Genomic DNA, 24,644 nt, shown 5'->3' with positions numbered 1-24,644 from the left:
AAGTCGTGGGTTGAGGTCCCACTTACTCTGGAGCAGTGCTGTACCATGTGTGCTCTAGGCTGCAGTGTAATTTCCCTCAGTGCATGCTGCAAATGGCAGTTTTGAAAGAATAGCTGATTTCGAAAGGATCTTGGCATACAGTGGTAATGTCTCTACACCTGGGCTAAAAGGTCCAAGTCCCTCCTATTACAAGGTGTGCCTAAACAGGGTGATTAATAACATACAAATTGATTTCTGCTTGGGAAGGGGGCTGATCTGGAAGAGAGCGGAATAGTTCGGGTTGGGGTTCGCTTATTGCATGTGCGCTGGGCTGTGAAGTTTGAAGAAACAAATGTGAAAGACAGACCGGCTCCTACTTCATGCAGTAGAATGAGAATTAGCTTTATTATCATATGTACTCAAATGAGTATTGTGAAAAGTTTACAAGTTGTGACTTACATGTAAAGGTACCCAGGTACAGATTCTTCAGCACAAATTATTAGGGGGAGAACATTAGAAAATAAAGGCAATGAAAAGACCAACATTACAGATCATAGGAATAAATTTTAAAAATGATGAAACAAAAAGTTCTTCCAACCCAGTCCACATTGACACCTCACCTCTAGTCCACACCAGGCCTTGATTCCAGACCATGTTGGGCTTCATCTTGAGGCTCTCAAAGCTGGGAGAACACTCTGGATTGACCTTGAGTCTGGGAGTCCACGCTGAGGCCATGTTATGCCGAGAGACCAACACACCAGGCGGCTGGGCAACCAACATGCTGGGTCGAGAGGCTGCCACGCTGAGTCCACAGTGCATTAAAAACAATGCGCTTACCTGCTCCCCTGCTGTGAGCTCTCCAGGTTCCTCCAAGTTCAGCTATGAATTTCACTGTTTGATCATTTTTCCTGGACACACTCTGATATCCAGAGACACTTGAACTCAAACAGCAAAGGCAGTAACTGTGCAGATTCACTGCTGTGTCAGACAGCAGTGTTGGCTTCATTCTTGGACCATGTGGTCTCTACCTTTGTCTGTCTTCCTCCTCCTTTTACAAGTGCTGTTGTTGTAATCTTTTTTTTCCCTCAAACTTCCAAAACAATGCAACAGCTTATAAAACATGAAGTGCTGCTCCTGAAATTTGAGGAAATCGCCTCCGACACCTAAAGTAGCTTTAAAAAAGGAGCAGTTCTTACAGCCACAAAACTTTCCCATCCTCCATCTTAGATTACTCAGAATTATCCGTGTGCATTGACCCATTTACCTGTATCTTTGAGCAGGTCATTAGTTCCTTCAGCTTGTTGATTTCACTGATGACTGAGATTTCAGCTCCAGTATGGACGCGGCTGCCATATTCTGTGGAACAAAGAAACCATGCCTCAGATTGGACTCTCCACAGAGACTGCAGACCTACTAAGTTCTCTCATCACTTCTGTCTTTGTTTGTTCGAGGAATTACTTTTGTTATTCCTGTCTCAATGCTAAATGTGAGGTTATCCATTTTGGAAGTAAAAATAGCAGATCAGTGTATGATTTAAATGGTGAAACATTGCAGCATGCTGTTCTGCAGAGGGACTGAGGAGTGCTCATACATGAACCGCTAAAAGTTGATTTGCAGGTGCCACAGGTAATCAGGAAGACAAATGGAATACTGGCTAGAGGGATTGAATTTAAGGTTCTGCTGCAATTGTACAAGGTGTTGGTGAGGCCACACCTGGAGTATTGTGAGCAATTCCAATTTCCTTACTTGAGCAAGGATATCTTGGCTTTGGAGAAGGTGCACAGAAGGTTCACCAGGTTGATTCCAGAGATGAGGGGGGTTACCCTATGAGGAGAGGTTGTGCTGCCTGGGACTGTACTCGCTAGAATTGAGAAGAATGAGAGGGAATCTTAGAGATATAAAATTATGAAAGGGATAGATAAGATCGAGGCAGGCAAGTATTTTCCGCTGGTGGGTGAGACTAGGACTACAGGACATGGCCTCAAGATTAGGGGGAGTAGAGTTAGGACAGAGATGAGGTGGAACCGCTTTTCTCAGAGAGTAGTGAATACTTGGAATTCTCTGCCCAAGGAAGCAGTAGAGGCAGCTTTATTAAATATATTTAAGGCAAAGTTGGGTGGGTTTTGCATCGTAGCGCAGTTAAGGGCTATGGGGATAATGCAGGTAGGAGGAGCTGAGACAATGGATAGATTAGTCATGATCTTAATGAACGGCGGAGCAGGCTCGACGGGCCAAATGGCCTACTCCTGCTGCTATTACTATGAACTGATGAATTCTTCCTACAGAACCATTTCTAGTTCATTAAAATGGACAGATGTTGCTAATTTTGATTTTACTTTGTGACTAAAATCCCAAAGGGGATCTTGTGGTACAGTGGTAGAGTCCCTGCCTTAGAGCCAAGAGGTCTGGGTTCAAGCCCCACCCGTTCCACAGGTGTGAAATAGCATCTCAGGACGTGTTGATTTGGAAAGAATCGGCCGAAAATACCAATTGGAAAGATCATGGATATTTGCAGGAGAAGACGTTGATTGGGAAGTCTTTAGCAATTTAAGAAGTTTTGGCAGGGCAGTTCAGACCCATAGAGGGCATGGCCTGTTCCATTCAGGAACTCTTCGCCTCACAGGCTTGTTGCAGTGATACCAAAACCTGAGCAATGGTGCAATTGCTAGACTATTAATCCAGAGACCAAGATAACGTTTTAGGGCTGCCTTCAGCAGATGGTAGACATTTCGTTCAAGATTTTAGTTGAATTTAGTGTCTAATGACCACAAAACTGTTGTCAATGGTTGGAAAAACCAATCTGGTACATTTAATAACCTTTAGGAAAGGAATCTGTTCCCCACATCTGATCTGGCCTACATGAGACGCCAGACCCACATCAATATGATTGATTTTTATCTGCTCTCGATGGAATTAGGGATGGATAATAAATGTTGGCTTCGCCAGCAACACTTACATCCTGTGAATGAATAAATCAATCGGAAATAAACTTCCAGGTTAAAGGCCATTAAATGTGTCTAAATATCAGGGCTCACTCAGTTGGGGTGAGGATGGACCCTGTAACTGAGTCATAGAGATGTACAGCTTGGGAACAGACCCTTCAGCCCAACTCGTCCATGCCAACCAGATATCCTAAATTAATCTAGTCCCATTTGCCAGCACTTGGCCTATATCCTTCTAAACCCTTCCTATTCTTTTAAGTGTTGTAATTGCACCAGCCTCCACCACTTCCTCTGGCAGCTCGTTCCACATACACACCACCCTCTGTGTGAAAAAGTTGCCCCTTAGATCCTTCTTAAATCTTTCCCCTCTTACCCTAAATTTATGCCTTCTATTTCAGGACTCCCCGACCCAGGGAAAAGACATTGTCTATTTACCCTATCCATGGCTCTCGTGATTTTATAAATCTCTTTAAGGTCACCCCTCAGCCTCCGATGCTCCAGGGAAAACAGTCCCAACCTGTTCAGCCTCTCTCTACAGTCCATCCCACCAACCTTGGCAACGTCCTTGTAAATCTTTTCTGAACCCTTTCAAGTTTCACAACATCTTTCTGATAGGAAAGAGACCAGAACTGCACACAATATTCCAAAAGTGGTCTAACAAACTTCCCATACAGCTGCAACATGACCTCCCAACTCCTGTACTCAATACTCTGACCAATAAAGGAAAGCATACCAAATGCCTTCTTCACTATCCTATCTACCTGCAACTCCACTTTCAAGGAGCTATAGACCTGCACTCCAAGGTCTCTTTGTTCATCAACACTCCTTAGGACCTTAGCATTAAGTGTATAATACTTGCCCTGATTTTCTTTTCCAAAATGCAGCAAATGAAACTCTATCTAAATGAAACTCTATCTGCTGTTCCTCAGCCCTTTGGCCCATCTGATCAAGATCCCATTGTAATCTGAGGTAACCTTCTTCGCTGTCCACTACACCTCCAATTTTGGTATCATCTGCAAACTTACTAAGTATACCTCCTATGTTCACATCCAAATCATTTATGGAAATGACAAAAAGCAGTGGCCCCAGCACCGATCCTTGTACACGTCTGGTCACAGACCTCCAGTCTGGAAAACAACCCTCCACCACGACCCTCTGTCTTCTACCTTCGAGACAGTTCTGTATCCAAATAGCTAGTTCTCCCGATATTTCATGTTATCCAAACTTGCTAACCAATGAGGAACCTTGTCAAATACCTTACTTAAGTCCATATAGATCACTTCGACCGCTTTGCTCTCATCTATCCTCTTTGTTATTTCATCAAAAAACTCAATACAGTTTGAGACATGATTTCTCACATGCACAGCCATGTTCACTATTCCTAATCAGTCCATGCTTTTCCAAATACTTGTAAATCCTGTCCCTCAGGATTGTCTCCAATCAGTGCCCACCACCAATGTCAGGCCCACCAGTCTATAGTTCCCCTGGCTTTTCCTGACCGTCCTTCTTAAACAGTGGCATTATGTTATCCCAACTTCCAGCCTTCCAGCACCTCACCTGTGACTATCGATGATACAAATATCTCAGCAAGAGGCCCAGCAATCACTTCTCTAGCTTCCCACAGTGATCAGATACTGGGGATTTATCCACCTTTATGCGTTTTGAAATATCCAGCACTTCTTCTTCTGTAATATGAACATTTTTCAAGATGTCACCATCTATTTCCCCACATTCTATATCTTCCACGTCTTTCTCCACAGTAATTCCTGATGAAGGGCTCTGGCCCGAAACGTCGAATTTCCTGTTCCTTGGATGCTGCCTAACCTGCTGCGCTTTAACCAGCAACACATTTTCAACTCTGATCTCCAGCATCTGCAGACCTCACCTTTTACTTGAAGATTTCTCCATAGTAAACACTGATGCAAAATACTTGTTTAGTATCTCCCCTGATCTCATGAGGTTCCATACATAGGCTATCTTGCTGGTCTTTGATGGGCCCTAGTTTCCTTCTCGCTACCCTTTTGTACTTAATGTATTGATAAAATCCCTTTGGATTCTCCTTAACCCTAATTGCTAAAGATATCTCATGTCCCCTTTTTGCCCTCCTGATTTCCCTCTTAAGTATACTCCTATTGCCTTTATACTCTTCCAAAGATTCACTCGCTCTCTTGCTGTCTATACCTGACATATGATTCCTTCTTTATCTTGACCAAACCCTCAATTTCTCTTGTCATCCAGAATTCCCTGCACTTACTAGTCTTTCCTTTCACCCTTAAGGGAACATATTATCTCTGGACTCTTGTTATCTCAGTACTGAAGACTTCCCATTTCCCAGCCGTCCCTTTATCTGCAAACATCTGCCCCCAATCAACTTTTGAAAGTTCTTGCCTAATACTGCCAAATTTGCATTCCACCAATTTAGAACTTGAACTTTTAAATCCCATTTATCCTTTTCCATCACTATTTTGAAACTAATATTATGGTTGCTGGCCCCAAAGTGCTCTCCCACTGACACCTCAGTCACTTGCCCTGCCTTATTTCCCAAGAGTAGGTGAGGATTTTCACTTTCTCCAGTCAGTATATCTACATATTGAACCAGAGAATGTTCTTGTCCACACTTAACAAATTCCTCTCCATTTAAACCCTTGATACTATAGTCGTCCAAGTCTATGTTTGGAAAGTTATAAACCCCTGCCATAGCCACTCTATTATTCTTCCAGATAACCGAGATCTCCTTGCAAATTTGTTTCTCAATTTCCTGCTGACTACTGGGCAGTATTTAGTACACTCCAATAAGATAAACATTCCTTTCTTATTTTTCAGTTCCTCCCAAATAATTTCCCTGGACATATTCCCAGGAATATCCTCCCCAGGTGCAGCCGTAATCTTATCCTTTATCAAAAATGGTCCCCCCCACCCCCGGCTCTCTTGCCCCCTTCCCTCCCTCTCACCCAAACCCCCACCCCCTTTCTGTCCTTTCTGTAGCATTTATATCCTGGAACATTAAGCTGCCAGTCCTGCCCATCCCTGAGCCATGTTTCTGTAATTGCTATGTACTTGCCAGTCCCATGTTCCTAACCATGCCCTGAGTTCATCTGCCTTCCCTGTTTGGCCTCTTGTTTTGAAATGAATGCAGTTTAATTTACCTCATTCTCTACTTGGTTCCTGCCTGCCCTGACTGTTTGACTCGCTCCTTTTCCCAACTGTACCAGCCTCTGACTGATCTCTTTCCTCACTATCTGTCTGAGTCCCACTCCCCCACCTTAAATCCTCCCAAGCATCTCGAGCAAATCTTCCTGCCCATGTATTAGTTCCCTTCCAATTCAGGTGCAATCCGTCCTTCTCGTACAGGTCACTTCTATGCCAGAAATGATTGCAATTCTCCAAAAATGTGAACCCTTCTCCCCTGCACCGGTGTCTCAGCCACGCATTCATCTGCTCTATCCTCCTATTCTTACCCTCACTAGATTGTAGCACCAGGAATAATTCAGATATTACTACCCTCGAGGACCTCCTTTTTAAATTCTTGTTTAACTTTCTGTATTCTCCCTTCAGAATCTCATCCTTTTCCTTTCCTATGTCGTTAGTTCCAATGTGAACAACAACCTCCCGATGTCTCTCTCTCTCTCTCCTCTGAGAACATTCTGCACCCTCTCTGAGATATCCTTGATTCCAGCACCAGGGAGGCAAAACACTCTTCTGATTTCTCAAATTTGGCCGCAGAAATGTCTGTTTGTGCTTCTAACTAGAGAGTCCCCTATCACAATCGATCGCTTGGAACCTGACATACCCCTCAGATCCCATAGTAAAAGAGAACGTGGTCTGGAACTGTTGGCACACCATGGGAGAACTTCTGTAACATGATGTGTGGTCAAGAGGGATATGGGCTGGGTGCTGGCAGGAGGGATATCTGGGTTGAGATATCTGGCTGGCGTGGACGGGTTAGACCGAAGGGTCTGTTTCCATGCTGTACATCTCTATGACTCTATGACAAACAATTGTGACCCTGAAGCCACAGGGTCATCCATTACACTATCTCCCCATTTCTCAAGGAATGGCAAAGCAGATGTCCAAGGATAACTGCTCCTGTTGTTGTTGCAGCTACCTGTGACTAAAGTCGACAAAATGGCCCCTGGGTCTTTTTAGCTGATACAAGATGGCCGAAAGGCATTGGCAGCTACATATAGCTGACTTTCACAAGCAGACTTGTGATGTCCACACAGAATTACTAGATAAGATAATGAAAGCTCCCTTCAGTGTCCTAAAAGTGTACAGATGAAAAGAAAAGACAGGGAATTTAATCAGATTTTTGCAGACAGACAGTTCTAAATACATAAGCATTTTGAAAAAGAATATCCTTAAAAGGATTAGATTAGATTACTTACAGTGTGGAAACAGGCCATTTGGCCCAAAAGGTCCACACTGACTCTCGGAAGAGCAACCCACCCAAGACCCATTCCTCTACATTTACCCCTTCACATACTACGGGCAATTTCCCATGGCCAATTCACCTAACCTGCACATTTTTGGACTGTGGGAGGAAACCCGGAGCACCCGGAGGGGGAGAATGTGCAAACTCCACACAGACAGGTGCCTGAGGTGAGAATTGAACCCCGATCTCTGGTGCTGTGAGGCAGCAGTGCTAACCACTGTGCGCCGTGTGGCAATAAGTAAAATTTCTGCTCTGTCAACTGAGGCAAAAACAGTAAATGGTCAGGTTGTAAGTTTGCTCACTGAGCTGGTAGATTTGTTCTCAGATGTTTTGTCACCATGCTCGGTAATACCATTAGTGAGCCTCCAATGAAGCACTGGTGTTATGTCCCACTTGCTTTTTATGTGTCTTGGTCTGTTGTGGTGGGTGAAATCACTTTTGGCTCTTTTTCTGAGTGGATGGTAAATGGGGTCCAAATCGATATATTTGTTTTCAGTTTGAATGTATTATTAGTATTCTTGCACACAGACGAAGACAGGCACCAGTTCGACTGGGACAATACATCCATTCTGGGACAGGCTAAATAAAGACACACATGGGAATTCCTAGAGGTCTGGCATTCAAACCGACCAAGACATATAAATAGGAAGTGGGGCAGAAAGCCAGCGCTTCACCGGAGGCTCACTGATGATGTTGTCTAGCATGGTGACAAAACGTCTGAAAACGAACCTTCCAGCTTAACGAGCAAACTTACAACCTGAGCCACAAACCTTCTCAAAAATCGCAAACAGTAAATGGTGTAAACACAAGAAAAAGAGCAAAAGAGGCTGTAAAGCATGGAAAATAAATAATTGCAGCTTAAATACAGATCCAAAGATCAAGGGAAAAATGACAGTGACAATTTATAAGATAATAGTGACAGTGACAACATGACCTTGAGAATCCAAAAACGTTTCTTTTAATGACTTGTTAAGTTGTGCAAGTAATTGAATTTCACTCTCATCAATGGAATTCGAAAACATGCTGTCTTATTTACTAAAAAGATCTAGTTTAAAATAGAGTCAGTAAGATTTATAAAGAATTAACCTTCTGGTTTAAAACCAACGTATAGCATGGAAATAGCAGGGGTCGTAAAATGCAGCAACTAGGAGACAGTGAGAACTGCAGATGCTGGAGGGTCAGAGTCAATATAGTGTGGCACAGGAAAAAGCACAGCAGGTCAGGCAGCATCCGAGGAGCAGGACAGTTGACATTTTGGGCAGAATTCTGCCTGAACAGTTGATTCTCCTGCTCGTTGGATGATGCCTGCCCTCCTGTGCTTTTTCCAGTGCCACACTTTACCAACTCACAAAATGAAGCTGCAAGAATTTAAAATCTGATTGAAGATTTGTAGCTCGGATATCCGTTGTTGTGGTTCTGCTCGCCGAGCTGGAAGTTTTTGCTGCAAACGTTTCGTTCCCTGGCTAGGGAACATCATCAGTGCGGTGGGAGCCTCGTGTGAAGCGCTGCTTTGATGTTTCTTCCGGTATTTATATTGGTTTGTTCTTGCCGCTTCCGGGTGTCAGTTTCAGCTGCAGTGATTTGTATCTGGGGTCCAGGTCGATGTGTCTGTTGATGGATGTTCTTGCCGTTTCCGGGTGTCAGTTTCAGCTGTAGTGGTTTGTATATGGTGTCCAGGTCAATGTGTCTATTGATGGAGTTTGGGGATGAATGCCATGCTTCTAGGAATTCTCTGGCTGTTCTCTGTCTGGCTTGTCCTATGATAGTGGTGTTTTCCCAGTCAAATTCATGTTGCTGGTTGTCTGAGTGTATGGCTACTAGAGATAGCTGGTCGTGTCGTTTTGTGGCTAGCTGATGTTCGTGGATGCGGATTGTTAGCTGTCTTCCTGTTTGTCCTATATAGTGTTTTGTGCAGTCCTTGCATGGTATTTTGTAAACTACGTTAGTTTGGCTCATGCTGGGTATTGGGTCATTTGTTCTAGTGAGTTGTTGTCTGAGCGTGGATGTTGGCTTGTGTGCTGTTATGAGTCCTAAGGGTCGCAGTAGTCTGGCTGTCAGTTCTGAGACACTCCTGATGTATGGTAGAGTGGCTAGTCCTTTTGGTTGTGGCATGTCCTCGTTCCGTGGTCTATCTCTTAGGCATCTGGTGATAAAGTTGCGTGGGTATCCGTTTTTGGCGAATACCTTGTATAGATGTTCCTCTTCCTCTTTTCGCAGTTCTGGTGTACTGCAGTGTGTTGTGGCCCTTTTGAATAGTGTCCTGATGCAGCTTCGTTTGTGTGTGTTGGGGTGGTTACTTTCATAGTTTAAGACTTGGTCTGTGTGTGTTGGTTTCCTGTGTATCCTTGTGGTGAATTCCCCAGTGGTGACTGGGAAAACACCACTATCATAGGACAAGCCAGACAGAGAACAGCCAGAGAATTCCTAGAAGCATGGCATTCATCCCCAAACTCCATCAATAGACACATTGACCTGGACACCATATACAAACCACTACAGCTGAAACTGACACCCGGAAACGGCAAGAACATCCATCAACAGACACATCGACCTGGACCCCAGATACAAATCACTGCAGCTGAAACTGACACCCGGAAGCGGCAAGAACAAACCAATATAAATACCGGAAGAAACATCAAAGCAGCGCTTCACACGAGGCTCCCACCGCACTGATGATGTTCCCTAGCCAGGGAACGAAACGTTTGCAGCAAAAACTTCCAGCTCGGCGAGCAGAACCACAACAATGAAGCTGCAAGGCTGAAAGACTATTTGTTTGTTCTCCCAGGTTCGAGTGAAAGAGAAGCTGCCCCCAGTTTGTTAGCCTTGTTAAAGAACTACAACATTAGGCGTAACTATGCAACTTTATATTAGAACTGAGATTACAAATTTTATAACAATCTGTAGAATTTAGCATGCTTTTGTATCATTTGTAATAAGGTTAGTCGAGATTTTGGAAGAGTTCTTAGTGGTAAGAAAGTATCCGGTTTTTTTGGCAATTAACATGATGCAGCTGACGAATGTCTGGAAATTTCTCTAAGTGTCAGATGCGTTATAAGATCCCAAAGACAGATGATGGCGGTATCTGGTGAATATTAGGAGGACCTAGGGCTGTTCATAGATTTGTCCATCATTGATTGTGCATTTGCAGGATTGGACGTATAGATTTGGGCATGTGGCTAAAAACGACATCAATGTTGCATGTAATTATTGTAATGCACAATGTATAGAAATGCTGTACTTTGTTCAAAGAACCAGAGTGTCCTATAGGGGTCCTCTGCCACACAGCAAAGCAAAGAGCTTTGGATAAAGGTCGATTTGTTCTCCTCAACATGGGACACAGCACTCCCCTTTGATATCTCCCTCCAACATTGCAACTGTCGGATATTATTGGACTGAGTCAAAAGTAACAGCAACGTAGTAGGGAAAAGAAGATTTTCGGGCTGTCTCTCTCGGATGGTTAAGACATTATTTCGCACGCAACTTCATAATTACATTATCCAGTATTAATATAATTCCACTCATATACTTAATAAAATAACAAACACAGATTATCTGATATTTAACATAATTCTCGATCTTTTGTTACCTGTAACACTTTTTCTTGATTTTAATCCACCAGCTGATGACTGTCCAGATCTGAGCGAGGAAGCATCAATCTAAATGGGATTAAATCATTCATGAGAAATATTTATAGTATGTTATATTTATTATTTCAGAGAACAACAGGCTTGGGTGAACTTGCTGCTCTGCCGCCATCTAATCTGTACTTCAACTACATTGTTCCAACTGTCTTCAATTGTCCTAGATACCCACACACAAGATTCTTTATTGTCAATGTTCGTATTGTAATTGCCCACAGCACCCTTTGCCTTCAAGGAAGTAGGTACAGGAGGCCATTCAGCCCCTTGAGCTGGATCTACCATAGAGTCATACAACAGCATGGAAACAGACCCTTCAGTCCAACTAGTCCATGCTGACCATGGTCCCAAATTAAACTAGACCCACGTGCCTATGTTTGGTTCACATCCCTGCAAACCTTTCCAATTCAGGAACTTATTCAAATGTCTTTTAAATTTTGTAACTGTACCTGCATCCACCGCTTTCTCTGGTGGTTCATTCTACACATGAACCACTTTCTGTGTAAAAAGGTTACCCCTTATGTCGTTTTTAAATCTCTCTCCTCCCACTTTAAAAATATGTCCCCTAGTGTTGAACTCACCCATCCAAGGGAAAAGATCTTTGTCGATAACCTTATCTATGTCCCTCATAATATTATAAACCTCAATATGGTCACCCCTCAACTTCCGACACTCCAGTGAAAACAGTCCCAGCCTTTCCAGGCTATTTTTATATCTCAAACTCTCCATTCCTGGCAACACCTTAGTAAATCTTTTCTGAACCCTCTCCTGTTTAATCATATCCTTCCTATAATAGGGAGTCCAGAACTGCACGTAGTACTCCAGAAAAGGCCTCACCAATGTACTGTACAACCTCAACATGACATTCCAACTCCTATACTGAAAGGTCTGAGCAAAAAGGCAAGCGTACTAAACGCCTTCTTAGCCATGCTGCCTACCCGTGACACAAATTTAAAAGAATTATATACCTGAACCCCTTGGCGTCTCTGTTTTACAACACAATCCAAGATCCTACCATTAATTCAAAAAATCACATGACACTGAGTTATAGTTCAACAGTTTTACCTGAAACTGCAAGCTTTCAGACCACTGCTCCTTCCTCAGGCAGCTGGTGAGAGAGAATACATTGGACACAGAACTTATAAGTAAAAGACCAAAGGCAAATGTATTAAACAAACCTAGATCATTATTAAGTCTTTGATCAGTAATAATGGAAATCCCAGAATTTCTTTCAAGTCAAAGCCCCGAGACAAGTTAAGGTTTATCAGTAGAAAGGTGACATCTCAGATCAGGCAATGCATTTTAGGTGTGAGGCCTTGTTTCAAGTCTGTTTGTGTCTCAACCTGGAGTCAAACTGGTTTTATTTCCAAAGTAGTAATTTATAAAACGCCACATTTATACAGACACTTACAGACTGTCTACAGATCATGTCCTTTTTGAACAAAATAGATTGTATCTGCAAATGTAAATTCACCCCATAGACTTAAGTGTGCATGCACATGCATGTGTGCGTGCGTACACGTTTGAGAGATTGTGTGTGAGTGTGAGGGAACTTGGCTATCAGCCTCTGTTCGGCCACTCCACATTGTTGCGTATCCCGAAGTCCACCTTGGAGGATGGTCACCCAAAGATCCGAGGCTGAATGTCCCTGACTGCTGAAGTGTTCCCTGACTGGGATGGAACACATCTGGCAATTGTTGCGCCGTGTTCATTCACCCCGTGGTTGTAGCGCCTGCATGGTTTCACCAATACGCCATGTCTTGGAGTATCCTTGCCTGCAGCGTATGAGATGGATAACGTTTGCCGAGTCAGATGAGTATCTGCTGTGCATGTGATGGGTGGTGTCCCCACGTGTAACAGTAATATCCATGTCTAGGCTTTGACATGTCTTGCAGAGGTTGCCATGACAGGGTGGTATGGTATTGTGGTTGGTGCTGTATTGAAGGCTGGGTAATTTGCTGTGAATGATTATTTGTTTAAGGTTTGGCAGTTGTTTGTAAACAAGAAGTGAGGGCATAGGAAAAATCTTGGCAAGATGCTCATCATCATCGATGTATTACAGGCTGTGGAGAACACAGTCTCTCTCTCCCTCACACACACCTATAAGTCCATGGGGTGAATTTGCATTTGCAGATTTGTAGTTGCAGATACATTTTATTTTGTTCAAAAAGCACACAATCTGTAGGCAGTCTATGTGACATTTTATAAATTCCATTTTGAAAACAGAACAAGTCTGCACGGTTTGGATACAGAAAGATTCTAATCTCACACTATTAATGCATTATCTGAGCTGAGATGTCACTTTCTTTTTATATACTAATAAAACCTTAAATTATCTCGGGGCTGTGACTTGAAAGAAGTTCTGGGATTTACATATTAATTAATCGACACCTGCATCCCCATTCTAAGTGATTTAAGACTTAACAGCAATCTAGGTTTGTTCAATATATCGCATCAGTTGTACGACACTATGATCTTTTGCTATAGATTCTGTGTCTTATGATCCAGCCCCACTAGTTATCTGATGAAGGAGCGGCGCTCTGAAAGCTAGTCCTTTCAAATATACCTGTTGGACTATAACCTGGTGTCGTGTGATTTTTAGCTTTGTCTACCCCAGTCCAACACTGGCACCTCCATATCGTGTCTAAAAATGGCTCTTGTTGTGGCAGTGGTAGTGTCCTTAACTTTAAACAAGGAGACCTGGGTCAAACTCTCACCTGTGCCTGTGAGGTATGCAGTAACATCTCCGAACAAATTGGTTAAAAAACATTCTTTAAAAAAGACACAGTCCAAGACAAAGCAGCAGAAGCAAACGAGTGCTATCCTTACACGTTTCAGTGCATATTTCTCTAAGTTCAGTAGCTTCCTTCTATTGGAAAGTAAGGTTTCTCGTTCTTTCTTCTCCGTACTGTATGACTTCTCCAGAACATCCAATTCAATCTACATACAGCAGAAATAAAAAGTAAACAACTGCAGCTTAACACAGCAGCTGAAGGTTTTGGGGATCGTCTGTTATTAGGAAAATTATTTGGTCTATTATAAAGGATGTAGTAGCAGAGCATTTGTGAAGTGCATATACGATCAAATACAGTCAGCATGGCTTCATGAAGGGCGAATAATGCCTGACAAATTTACTGGTCTTCTTTGAAACGAACAGGACAGATAAAGGGGAAGGAGTGGATATAATACATTTGATATACGTAGTCATTTGATAAGGTATCACAGATTATTCCAATTGTTCCACAGAAAGAGCACAGCAGACATGTGGAGACTGTTTAAAGAGCAGTTGCTGCGAGTGATGCATGCATTTACTCCTCTGAGACAGGTAAGAAGAGGTAAGATTAAGGAGCCTTGGATGACGAGAACAGAGAAGCTCCTCGTCAAAAGGAAGAAGGCAACTTATGTAAGGTGGAGAAAGCAAGGATCTAGCACAACTTTAGAGGATTACAGGCTTACCTGAAAGGAGCTCAGAAATGGACTGAAATGCTTGGCGGGAAGGATTAGGGAGAACCCAAAGGCATTTAATTCATACGTGAGGGATAAGAGAATGATCAGGGAGAAGGTAGAGCCGATCAGGGATAGCTGAGGGAACTTGTGCATGGAGTCTGAGCAGATCGGAGAAGTCCTAAATGAGTTTTTTGCTTGGGTTTTCACTAAGGAAAGGGACCTTGTTGTGAATGAAAACTTTGAGGAGCTAGGAAACAGGCTTGAACAGGTCAAGATTGATGAAGTTGATGTGGTAGAAATTTTGGCAAACATTAAGATTGGTAAGTCCCCAGATTTATCCTAGGTTGCTCTGGGAAGCTAGAAAGGAGGTTGCTCAGCTGCTGGTGAAGATCTTTGCTTCCTCATTCTCCATGGGAGTCTTACCAGAGGATTGGAGGGAGGCAAATGTTGTTCCTCTTTTCAAGAAGGGTAATAGGGAAATTATGTGCTGTATTTTTCTATGTTCTACAGATTGGGCTACTTAATACGGGAAGAGCCCATTCTGTTGGAAGCAGTACATTAGCATGTATAGAATACTGACTAACTAATAGAAGACAGAGACTTGGGATAAGGGAAGCATTTTGAGGATGGCGATCTTGTGGAGTGCACCACCAAGCTCAGTGCTAGGGCCACGGTTATTTACAATATGTAGTGATGATCTGAATGAGGAATGTCCTGTGGCCAGGTTTGTGATCACACAAACGTAGGTCAGAAAGCAAGTGGTGAGGGTGATATGAAGAGTCTGCAGAGGGATGCAGGCAGATCAACCACGTGGACAAAGATTTGGCAGATAGAATATAATGTGAGGTTATACATTTTTACAGGAAGAACAGAGGGGTGGAATACTATTTAAAAGGACAAAGACTGCGGAAAGCTGCATAACAGAGGGATTTGGGAGTCCCCCTGCATGAATCACAAAAAAACTGACGTCCAAGTTCAGTGGCTGGTAGGGAAGGCAAATGGAATGTTGGCCTTCAAGTTTCAATGGGAATGAAATATAAAAGTCGGGAAGTTCTGCTAAAGCTATAAAAGGCAGTAGTCAGATCAGAACTAGAATACTGTGAACCGCCTTGGTCCTCTTATCAAAGGAAAGATGTACCTGCATTGGACACAATCCAGAGAAGGTTCACTAGGAGGATACCAGGTATGGAGGCCTTATGAGGAGTGGTTGAGTAGTAAATTTTGGAATTTCGAAATTTGAGAAGCAATGTTATTGAAACATACAAGATTCTTAGGGGACTTGATAGATTGTTTCTCCTTGTGGGCTTCTCCCAAGGGTATTGTCTCAGAATAAGGGGTCACCAAAGAGGAATTTTGTCTCTCAGACAGAAGTGAATCTAAGAAATTCTTTTGCGTACAGGGCTGTCAAGGGTAAGTTGTTAAGGATGTTCAGGGTTAAGATTGATGCATTTTTAATCAGTAAAGGAATCAAAGGTTATAGGGAAAAGGCAAGGAAGTGATGTTGAGGATTATTGGATTATTGGATCTCATTAAATAGTTGAGTAGCTTTTTGTACAGAGATTAGCTTTTATTTGTCATTTCTACCATAAACAACTGACACAGTGAAAACGAGACAGAGTTCCTCCAGGACCAAGGTGCTACATGGACAGCACAAACTACATAATCGTTCACAGGGTGACATAAAGTGCACTTAAATGCAAAACACGCAAGTTACAGTGTAATAAGAGAAAGATAATTAATCGACATTGTTCGAGCAGCAATTCAAAGTTGTGCAAACAATTTCATACGGAAAAGAGTCTGATCATATAGTGTTAAGGAGCCTGACGGCTTGAAGGAAGAAACTATTACAGTCTGGCCATGAGAGACCAAATGCTCTGGTATCTTCTGCCAGATGGCAGGAGGGAGAAGAGTTTGAGTTAGAGGTGTGTAGGGTCTTCCACAATTCTCTGAGCCTTTCAGATGCAGTGTGTGTTGACAATGCCCGTAATGGTGGGCAGAGGACCCCAATGATCTTCTCAGCTTGTCCTCACTATCCATAGTAGGGTCTTACAATCCAAGACAGTGGAATTCCCAAACTATGCTGTGGTGCAGCAGCTGAGGGTACTCTCAATTGACCCTCTATAGAATGTGGTAAGGATGGAGGGGGGAGGTGTGGGAGGTGGACTACACAGAAAGGAGAGGTGCTGCTGGACAATGGAACTGGTGTTCAGGGTCCAGGTGAGATTGCCTGCCAGGTGGATTCCCAGAAATTTGGTTCTCTTCACGATCTCCACGGGGGAGTGATCGCCCATGCCCTCCTAAAGGCAACAACCATCTCTTTCGTCTTGTCCACGTTCAGAGACAGGCTGTTGGCTCTGCACCAGTCCGATAGCCAATATACCTCCTCTCTGTATGCTGACTCGTTGTTCCTGCTGATGAGACCCACTACAGTTGTGCCTTCGGTGAACTGGATGATGTGATTAGAGCTGTGCGTTGTGTGTCAGCAGGGTGAACAGCAGTGCAGCAGACTTGTGGGCTCAGCAGCCCACTTCTGCCATTACGTCCTCTGGTTTTATAGGTTCTATTGCAATTACAAGATAGCAATTTTGGAAATTGAGGCTGATGGTATGAATGGCTGGATGTAAAAGGGGCATATCAAGGCTTTAGCCCAGAAATCTGAGCTGGAATCCCATTTCATTTTCCACTTATGCGACTGTTTGGACATAGCCACATGAGGCACATATCAAAGTCTTCTGGAGCAAGCATCCAGTGAGGAGGAATGCAGGACGATTACAAGTACACAGACTTACTTGTGATACAGAGGGCAGATATTGTTTAAAGCTCAGCATTATGAGAGAGTCCATTCTTGGGAAAAGGAAAAGTGCAAAAGGTCTGAACATCTGAATTATTAACAGAGAAACAGAAGAGTGACCTCGGCCACAAAATTGGAGTGCTGGCACAAAAAGAAAATGGAATTCAAAACTCTTACAGAAAACATATAAACGCAAAGAGACAAAGCAAAATTGGCAGAAGACATTGATGAGACTGAATATTGTGCACAATCCTGAGCATCAGCTTCAATAGAACACTGTTATCTAACTGTGCCATACCTGCACTTAAGAGTGTTTGACGGGGACAATGAAGAGAACGTTTTACTGTGTTTAATCCAGTGCTGTGCCAGTCCTGGCTGAGTTTGATGGGGACAGTGTAAAGGACCTTTACCCTGTATCTAACCCCATGCTGTCCCTGTATTGGCCGGGTTTGATGGGGACAGTGTAGAGAAAGCTTTATTCTGTATCTAACCCCATGCTGTCCCTGTATTGGCCGGGTTTGATGGGGACAGTGTAGAGGAAGCTTTACTCTGTATCTAACCCCATGCTGTACCTGTCCTGGGAGTGTTTGATGGGGACAGTACAGAGAAAGCTTCACTCTGGGGAGGAAGACAGTGTTGTAGTAACAACATCACTGTATTAGTAATCCAGAGGACCAGATAAATGCTCTGGGAGTGTATGCTCAAGCCTCAACACAGTATGTGGAATTTGAATTTAATTAATTAATCTGGAAGAGAAAGCAAGGCTCATGGCAGTTGAGTATCAGAATTATCATCAGTTGTTGTAAAACCTTATCTGGTTCACAATTTTCGTTTAAGGAAGCAACTCTGCAATCCTTACCTTTTAGAGTCTACACATGACTCCAGCTCCACAGCTCTGATGTTTACCTTTAAATGGAGCATACAAGGCACTTTGTTCAAGAGCAATTAGGAATGAGCAACAATTAGCAACTTTGCCAGTAATGCCAAAGTCCACTGAAAGAGTATCAGGAGCATGCCTGTTTTGTCATAGGATTCCTGGTCCTTACCCACATGTTCTTTCGGGCTTCTGCAGCCTCTCGAGACACCTGGGCTAATGCAGTGAGCTCAGCTTTGTGTGCATCCACAATCGCACTGAAGCTGTCCACTCGCTGAGGTATATATGCTGCATCCTGAAACCATATAACAGCAATAACACAACATCTGGAGTCATAAATAACCACTTAATTCATCATGTCTTCTGAGATAACAAATCACAGCAGAGGAAAGGAACAAAGTCATCAGCAGGACGAAAACAGAATCCATGTAATAAAGGGTCAATGACACTAATAGGTGTAGGCGACAGTGTGTGTGCAGGGTCAGGCTGACAAAGAAATTGTTGAGTCTCAGTTGTGAATTGGGGGTGGGGGAAGATTCATTCAGATGTTGGATGTGCATGGGGAGATGGGGTGGAGAGGTCACCTGTCAGGTTGGGTAGCAGTCAGATCTGGGAGATGCAAGAGGGGCTGGCTGTCCCTGAGGGCATTGTTAGTTATATGTTGGGAGTGGGGGAATCAATTTTAAAGCTATTCAGTAGATACAACAGGTCTCAATTTCTTCAAATTTCCCAGACTAATCATTAACTTCAGGGAGGAGAAAGTGAGGACTGCAGATGCTGGAGATTAGAGTCAAAGAGTGTGGTGCTGGAAAAGCACAGCCGGTCAGGGCAGCATCCGAGGAGGAGGAGAGTTGACATTTCGAACATAAGCTCCTCATCAGGAAAACCTGGAGTAATAAGTAGCCATGCAATGCATCATTTCTCCTGAGATAACAAGCTGAGAAAAGGAACAAAGTCATCAGCAGGACGAAAACAGAATCCACATGGTAAAGGGTCAATGATGAAGGGCTTATGCTTGAAACATTGACTCTCCTGCTCCTCGGATGCTGCCTGACTGGCTGTGCTTTTCCAGCACCACACTCTCGACTCTGATCTCCAGCATCTACAGTCCTCACTATCTCCCAGTTGATTATAACCTTACTGCGAAGCCTCTTCGAGGGTTGGCCTACCTTGAAGAAGTTCTGCTCCTCCCCTAACTGTTGAGATCAGTCAGTCTGAAGGGTCTGACTTGAATACACAGTTATGGATGTCTTCAGAGGTGTCAGAAGTAATTGCCCATCAGAAATTCAACTTCATATGCAATTCTATTCACTCCACACGATATCAAGAAATGGCTGGAGACACTGGATACTGTCAAGGCTATGGCCCCTGACAACATTCCAGAAATAGTACTGAATACTTGTGCTCCAGAACTTGCCATGACTCAAGCCAAGCTGTTCCAGTCCAGCTACAGTAGTGGTATCTATGTGGGAGATTTCGACAATGCGAAAGATTCCCCATGTATGTCCTGTGGACAAAAAGCAGGACAGGTTCAACCCAGCCATTACTGCCCCATCATTCCACACTTGAACACCAGCGAACTGATGGCATGTCTCAACAATAGCGCAATCAAATGGTAATAACCTGCTCACTGATGTCCAGTTTGGCTGTTCAGCCCCTGGCCTCACAACTACCTTGGTTCAAACATAAACAAAAGAACTGAATGTTCTAGAAGTGAGGTGAGACTGACTGCCCTTAACAACAACGCCTCCTTTGATCAAAGAACCCGAGCAAAACTGGAGCCAAAGGAATTTGAGGAAATCGTTTCAACTGTTTGAATCATACCTGACACAAAGGAAGATGGTTGTTGTGGAGGACAATCAACTTAGTCCTAGGATAAACTCTGCAGGTGTTCCTCAGGCTAACATCCCAGGTCCAACCATCTTCAGCTTCTTCAGTGATATTTCCTCCATTGTAAGGTCAAAGGTAGGGATGTTTGCTGTTGATTGCTCAATGTTCATCTTCTTTGAGAAGGCCTGATGTTGAAACAATCCATTTCCAAATTCAGCAAGACTGGGACAACGTCCACATTTGATGATTAGTTGCAAGTAACATTCTCACCATGCAAGTGTCAGACAATGACCATCCACCATTACCAACATGAGAGAATCCAACTATTATTCTTTGGTGTTCATTTGGCATTACCATTACTGAATCCCCCACTAACAACATTCTGGGGGTTACAAATGAGCAGAAACCATATTTATAACCATATGGATTCTAGCTACAAAAGCAGGTCAGAGGCTGACAGATCTGTGGCAGAGAACTCACTTCCTGATTCCCTAAACCTATCCACCATCTACAAGGTACAAATTAGGAATATGATGAAATACTCAACACTTGTCTGATAGTAGATTGTAGGTTGTAGCTAGATAGCACTCAAGAATTTTGCTGCAGTCCAGGACAAAAAGTCTGTTTGGTGCGCACACCATTAACCACTTTAACATTTATTCCCTCCACACTGACACTCAGTGTGTACTATCAGGTGCACTGCAGAAATTCACCAAGACTCCTCAGATAAACCTTTTATGACCACCAACATCTAAAAGGCTAAGAGCAGCAAATACACAGGAATACCATCACTTTCAAGTTCCTCTCCAAGCCACACAACATCCTAACTTAGAAATATATTACTGTTCCTTCAGTGTCATTGAGTTGAAATCCTGAAACGTCATCTCTAGCAGCATTATGAGTGTTTGTACACCACAATTCGGGATGGGCAATAAATGTGAACCCACCTAGCAACATACATATCACATGAAGGAACAAAAATAATGACATTAACTCATATCAATGACGGTCAACATAGTTTCCTAAATTAGTTTCTATCACTAAGAGGAACAGCAGAGCAATTTTTCCTATTTCTTCCCCTGATTGGCCTTGAGCTTTTCATCAGCTTCTTCACCTTTCCCCGAGACAGTACTTTAATGCAATCCATAAGACAACATTGTGGGACTTGCTGAAGCTTCATCCTTGTTTGAGGTTAACTGAATGAGCTATACAATCGTGGATCACTGCGGTGTTCAAGACATCACGCAGCAGAGTATATCTGTACTAAGTGAATTTTAAAGACATTTGCAGACATATTGGAAGCATCCACTTATGATCAAGATTAGATCTCAATTAATCACAGCGAAGTTTGGAGCTCAAGATTGTGCAAGTCATTCTCAACTCCCTGTCTCACTTCAGTCTATCTTGGTATTCATGGCCAGTCATGACAAGGTTATAGAGGTCTTCAGCACAAAAAGAAGGCCTTTTGACCCATCAAGTAATGTGCATCTTGAAATATACATTTGTCACCTCACCGTGATAGGTCTGACTCTTGCTCATGTGACTCTTAGCTTTCTGGAGAAGAAATGGAGGAAACAGTTTTTTCAAAGTGACTTTAGCCAACTTGTTATGGACATCAATAATTACTGCGGAGTCACCTACAGTTCTTTTAACTTTTAAACATATTGATAGTCTTTGGTATCTTCCAAAACACTTGGGACATGTGGGACAATGTTAATCATTTGGAGGTGACACTACATAAAGCAAACACAAGAATTATGCTGAATGTTAGAATGTTAGAATGTTAGAGATCTACAAAGTTAATAAATTAAGGGAGAGCAATCTGTAACCTACAAACCTGGAAATAGTAGGAAGTGATAGGAGGAAGATGAACATTACTCTGAAGTAAATCACTCATAAATTGGGCACAGACTACCTAGCTAAATGTAAAATTTCTTTGGGGGGGGTGGTATGGGGTGGCATCCAGCAACGATAACCTGTAACTCATGGAAGGTGACAGGACAACTTCAGCAAACAGAAGAGGAGATACGAGCCCAGTAAGCCAGAGGTCATGAGCAGGCATCCCATTGTCAATCAATTGAATCCATTGCCTTAATTTATCATTCTTTATGATTAACTTAATAAATTTCAACCAGACCCAAACAGTGTCAGTGACAAATCTTTCCCTACCAATACCAAACCCCAGTGTTACACAAAGACAGACCTGATGCACCTGTACTGTACCTCAGTGTTATATGGTCACAGACCTGTGTAAGCAAGTCAATGTGCCCATCAGAACTGTACCTCGATGTTGCAGTGATAGACCCATTCCCACCAGACCTGTCTTCACACATACCATATCCCAGTGTTATATAATGAAAGATCTAACCCAATTAGCACCACACCGTAGAATTATACAGTGACAGACCTATCCACCAGTACTCTACGCTAGTGTTATGCAGAGACAGACCTGCCTTTTCAGTCCTATGCCCCAGTGTTATACAATGGCAGACCTGTCCCCACCAGCACCATGCCCAGTGTTCTATGATAGACAAGCAGGAGGCTGGAAGGACACTGCAAGCCAGGTGCAATCAGGAGATGGAGAAGTCAACATTTCGGGTATAATCCTTCTTCAGAAATGGGGATGGGGATATGGGGAATTGCAGATAAATGGAGGGGGGAGGGTTTTGGGTGGAGAGAGGAGTAGAATGGTGAGGTGGTGATAGGTGAATACAAGCGGTGGGTACAACCTGATTGGTCATTGGAGTGGGTGAATCTGGTTGGTAACTGGAAAGAAGGTTGGTAGATGGAATGGAAGGGAGGTGGGGCTGGGAAGAGAGTCAGGGAATGGTTGGGAAGACTATACTGTGTTGTACAGTGACAGACTGATTCCCACTAGTACAGAAACCTATTTTACATTGGTCAAGTTTGGAAGGAGAAAATATTTAACTGCTCTTGTTTCTTTTCTTCATGTTGAGTGGACCTGGGATGAAAGTTGCAACAACAATATGTTAGTATTTAGCAGAGAGATGGAGGTGTCTAACTGGCGGCAGCTGACACAGGCTACACTGACCATTGGAAATGGGTTGAAATCCCGGACTGCACTGTGGTTTACTCACCCGCTGCAGACACTCCAGGATGTTTTGATACATTTGATAAATCTGCTTTGCAACCTGCACTTTAGTATCCATCTTCTCTATCTTATTCTCAATCTGACGAATAATCTATAAACAAACAAACAGATCTTAGTGTTTCTTTTACAAAGTGCACGTAAAAAGAAGCAACTAGAGATAGTGAGGAAAAGAAAGGTGGTTTGGAACGCTGAGAGGATTGAAAAGTTTGAGTAGTTATCCGGTTGGTATTCTGGCAATTAGGATTCAGAATAGTTTTTGTTGAGTAAAGGCTTCAGGGATTATAGAACCTAGTCAGGTGGAGTAACAATACAGATTAACCTGATCTCTGTTAACAGCAGACAGGGCTAGAGAACTGAATTAAATATTTTGATGTTAATAATCAGATGTTTGATAGTTTTCTCAGTATCTGAACTTGAACATGCAAAGGACAGGATGTCAGCCATTTGTTCAGGTAGCATGGACAGGAGACACTGACAGTTGGCAGTCAGGATGGTTGGATTTCAGGTTTGCACCTCATGTACTTTGTTGTGAGATAAACATATAGAGATATTGAACGTTTAAGCACAAAATTTTTCAAACAAAAAAAGGATTATACAAGCCTAAAAATGACTGACAGTATAAATTTAGTCGGCGAAAGTGGAAACTGCAGATGCTGGAGATTAGAGTCGAGATTAGAGTGGTGCTGGAAAAGCACAGCAGGTCAGGCAGCATCTGAAAAGCAGGAGAATTGACATTTCGGGCAGGAGCCCTTCGTCAGGAATAAATTGAGTGACCGAGAAATCCCTTTGAGGATTACATACATTCTCCTGAAATATTGCACCTGAACAGTGTCAAGGAATCTTTACACAGCAACACGTGAAAGGGAGAGATGCCGTTCAAAAACTAGACAGTGATCTCCTGTGACTACAGGGATTATTAGGGGCTAATAGGTCATAGCAAGAGTAATGTAAGCAGTTCTGGATTCCCACACTATCAAAGTAATGTGATTGAACTGGAGACAGGGCAGGTGAGATTTACCAGGATGTTGCCTCGGCTGGAGAGTTTTGTTTATGAAGAGAAATTTGATCTATTTGAGTTGCTTTTCTTGGAGCAAAGGTGACTGAGAGGAGGATATGATTGAGATGTTAAAATTATGAGGGGCTTAATCAGGAAGAAACCTTGGTGGAGGGAGCAATGACCAGGGGGCATAGATTTAAGGTAGGGGCAGTCAGTTTAGTGAACATGTCAGGAAAATACTTAAACACCCAGAAGGTGATGAAAATCTGGAACTCATTGCCTGTAAGGGTGGTGGAGTCAGAGACCCTCCTAACATTGATGATGTCTTTAGCATATGTGTTTGCAATGCCAAAGCATACAAAGTTATGGGTCAAGTGCTAGAAAATGGGATTGCAATAGTTAGGTAGTTGATTTTGATTGGCACATACTTGATGAACCAAGGGATCTTTTTTCTGTGCTGTCGACCTCTATGACTAAGAATATCTCTCTCTCTCTCAACAGAAAGTAATCTTCTATGGTTTGTTTCCCAAACTGTAGACATGAGAAAGATAGTTCTGGGCAAAAGGTAACTTTATGTTTTCCTCTTCCAAGAATACACAAGA

General features: G+C 42.9%; 1 protein-coding gene across 1 annotated transcript in view; it reads right to left on the bottom strand.

The window, feature by feature from the left end:
• LOC132825629 (coiled-coil domain-containing protein 183-like) overlaps window positions 1-24,644 on the bottom strand; it is a 100,332-nt gene that overhangs the window by 44,889 nt on the left and 30,799 nt on the right. The window contains exons 4-7 of the mRNA XM_060840995.1: window positions 23,032-23,136; window positions 18,276-18,398; window positions 13,709-13,931; window positions 1,244-1,335 (exon numbers count right to left, since the gene is read on the bottom strand). Coding sequence (XP_060696978.1) covers window positions 1,244-1,335; window positions 13,709-13,931; window positions 18,276-18,398; window positions 23,032-23,136 — 543 coding nt within the window. The remainder of the gene's footprint in view (window positions 1-1,243; window positions 1,336-13,708; window positions 13,932-18,275; window positions 18,399-23,031; window positions 23,137-24,644) is intronic.

Source organism: Hemiscyllium ocellatum, chromosome 21 (genome assembly GCF_020745735.1).
Source record: "Hemiscyllium ocellatum isolate sHemOce1 chromosome 21, sHemOce1.pat.X.cur, whole genome shotgun sequence".
NCBI lineage: Eukaryota > Metazoa > Chordata > Chondrichthyes > Orectolobiformes > Hemiscylliidae > Hemiscyllium > Hemiscyllium ocellatum.
Note: the sequence above shows the minus strand (reverse complement) of the source record. Positions and strands in the feature narration are given on the sequence as shown.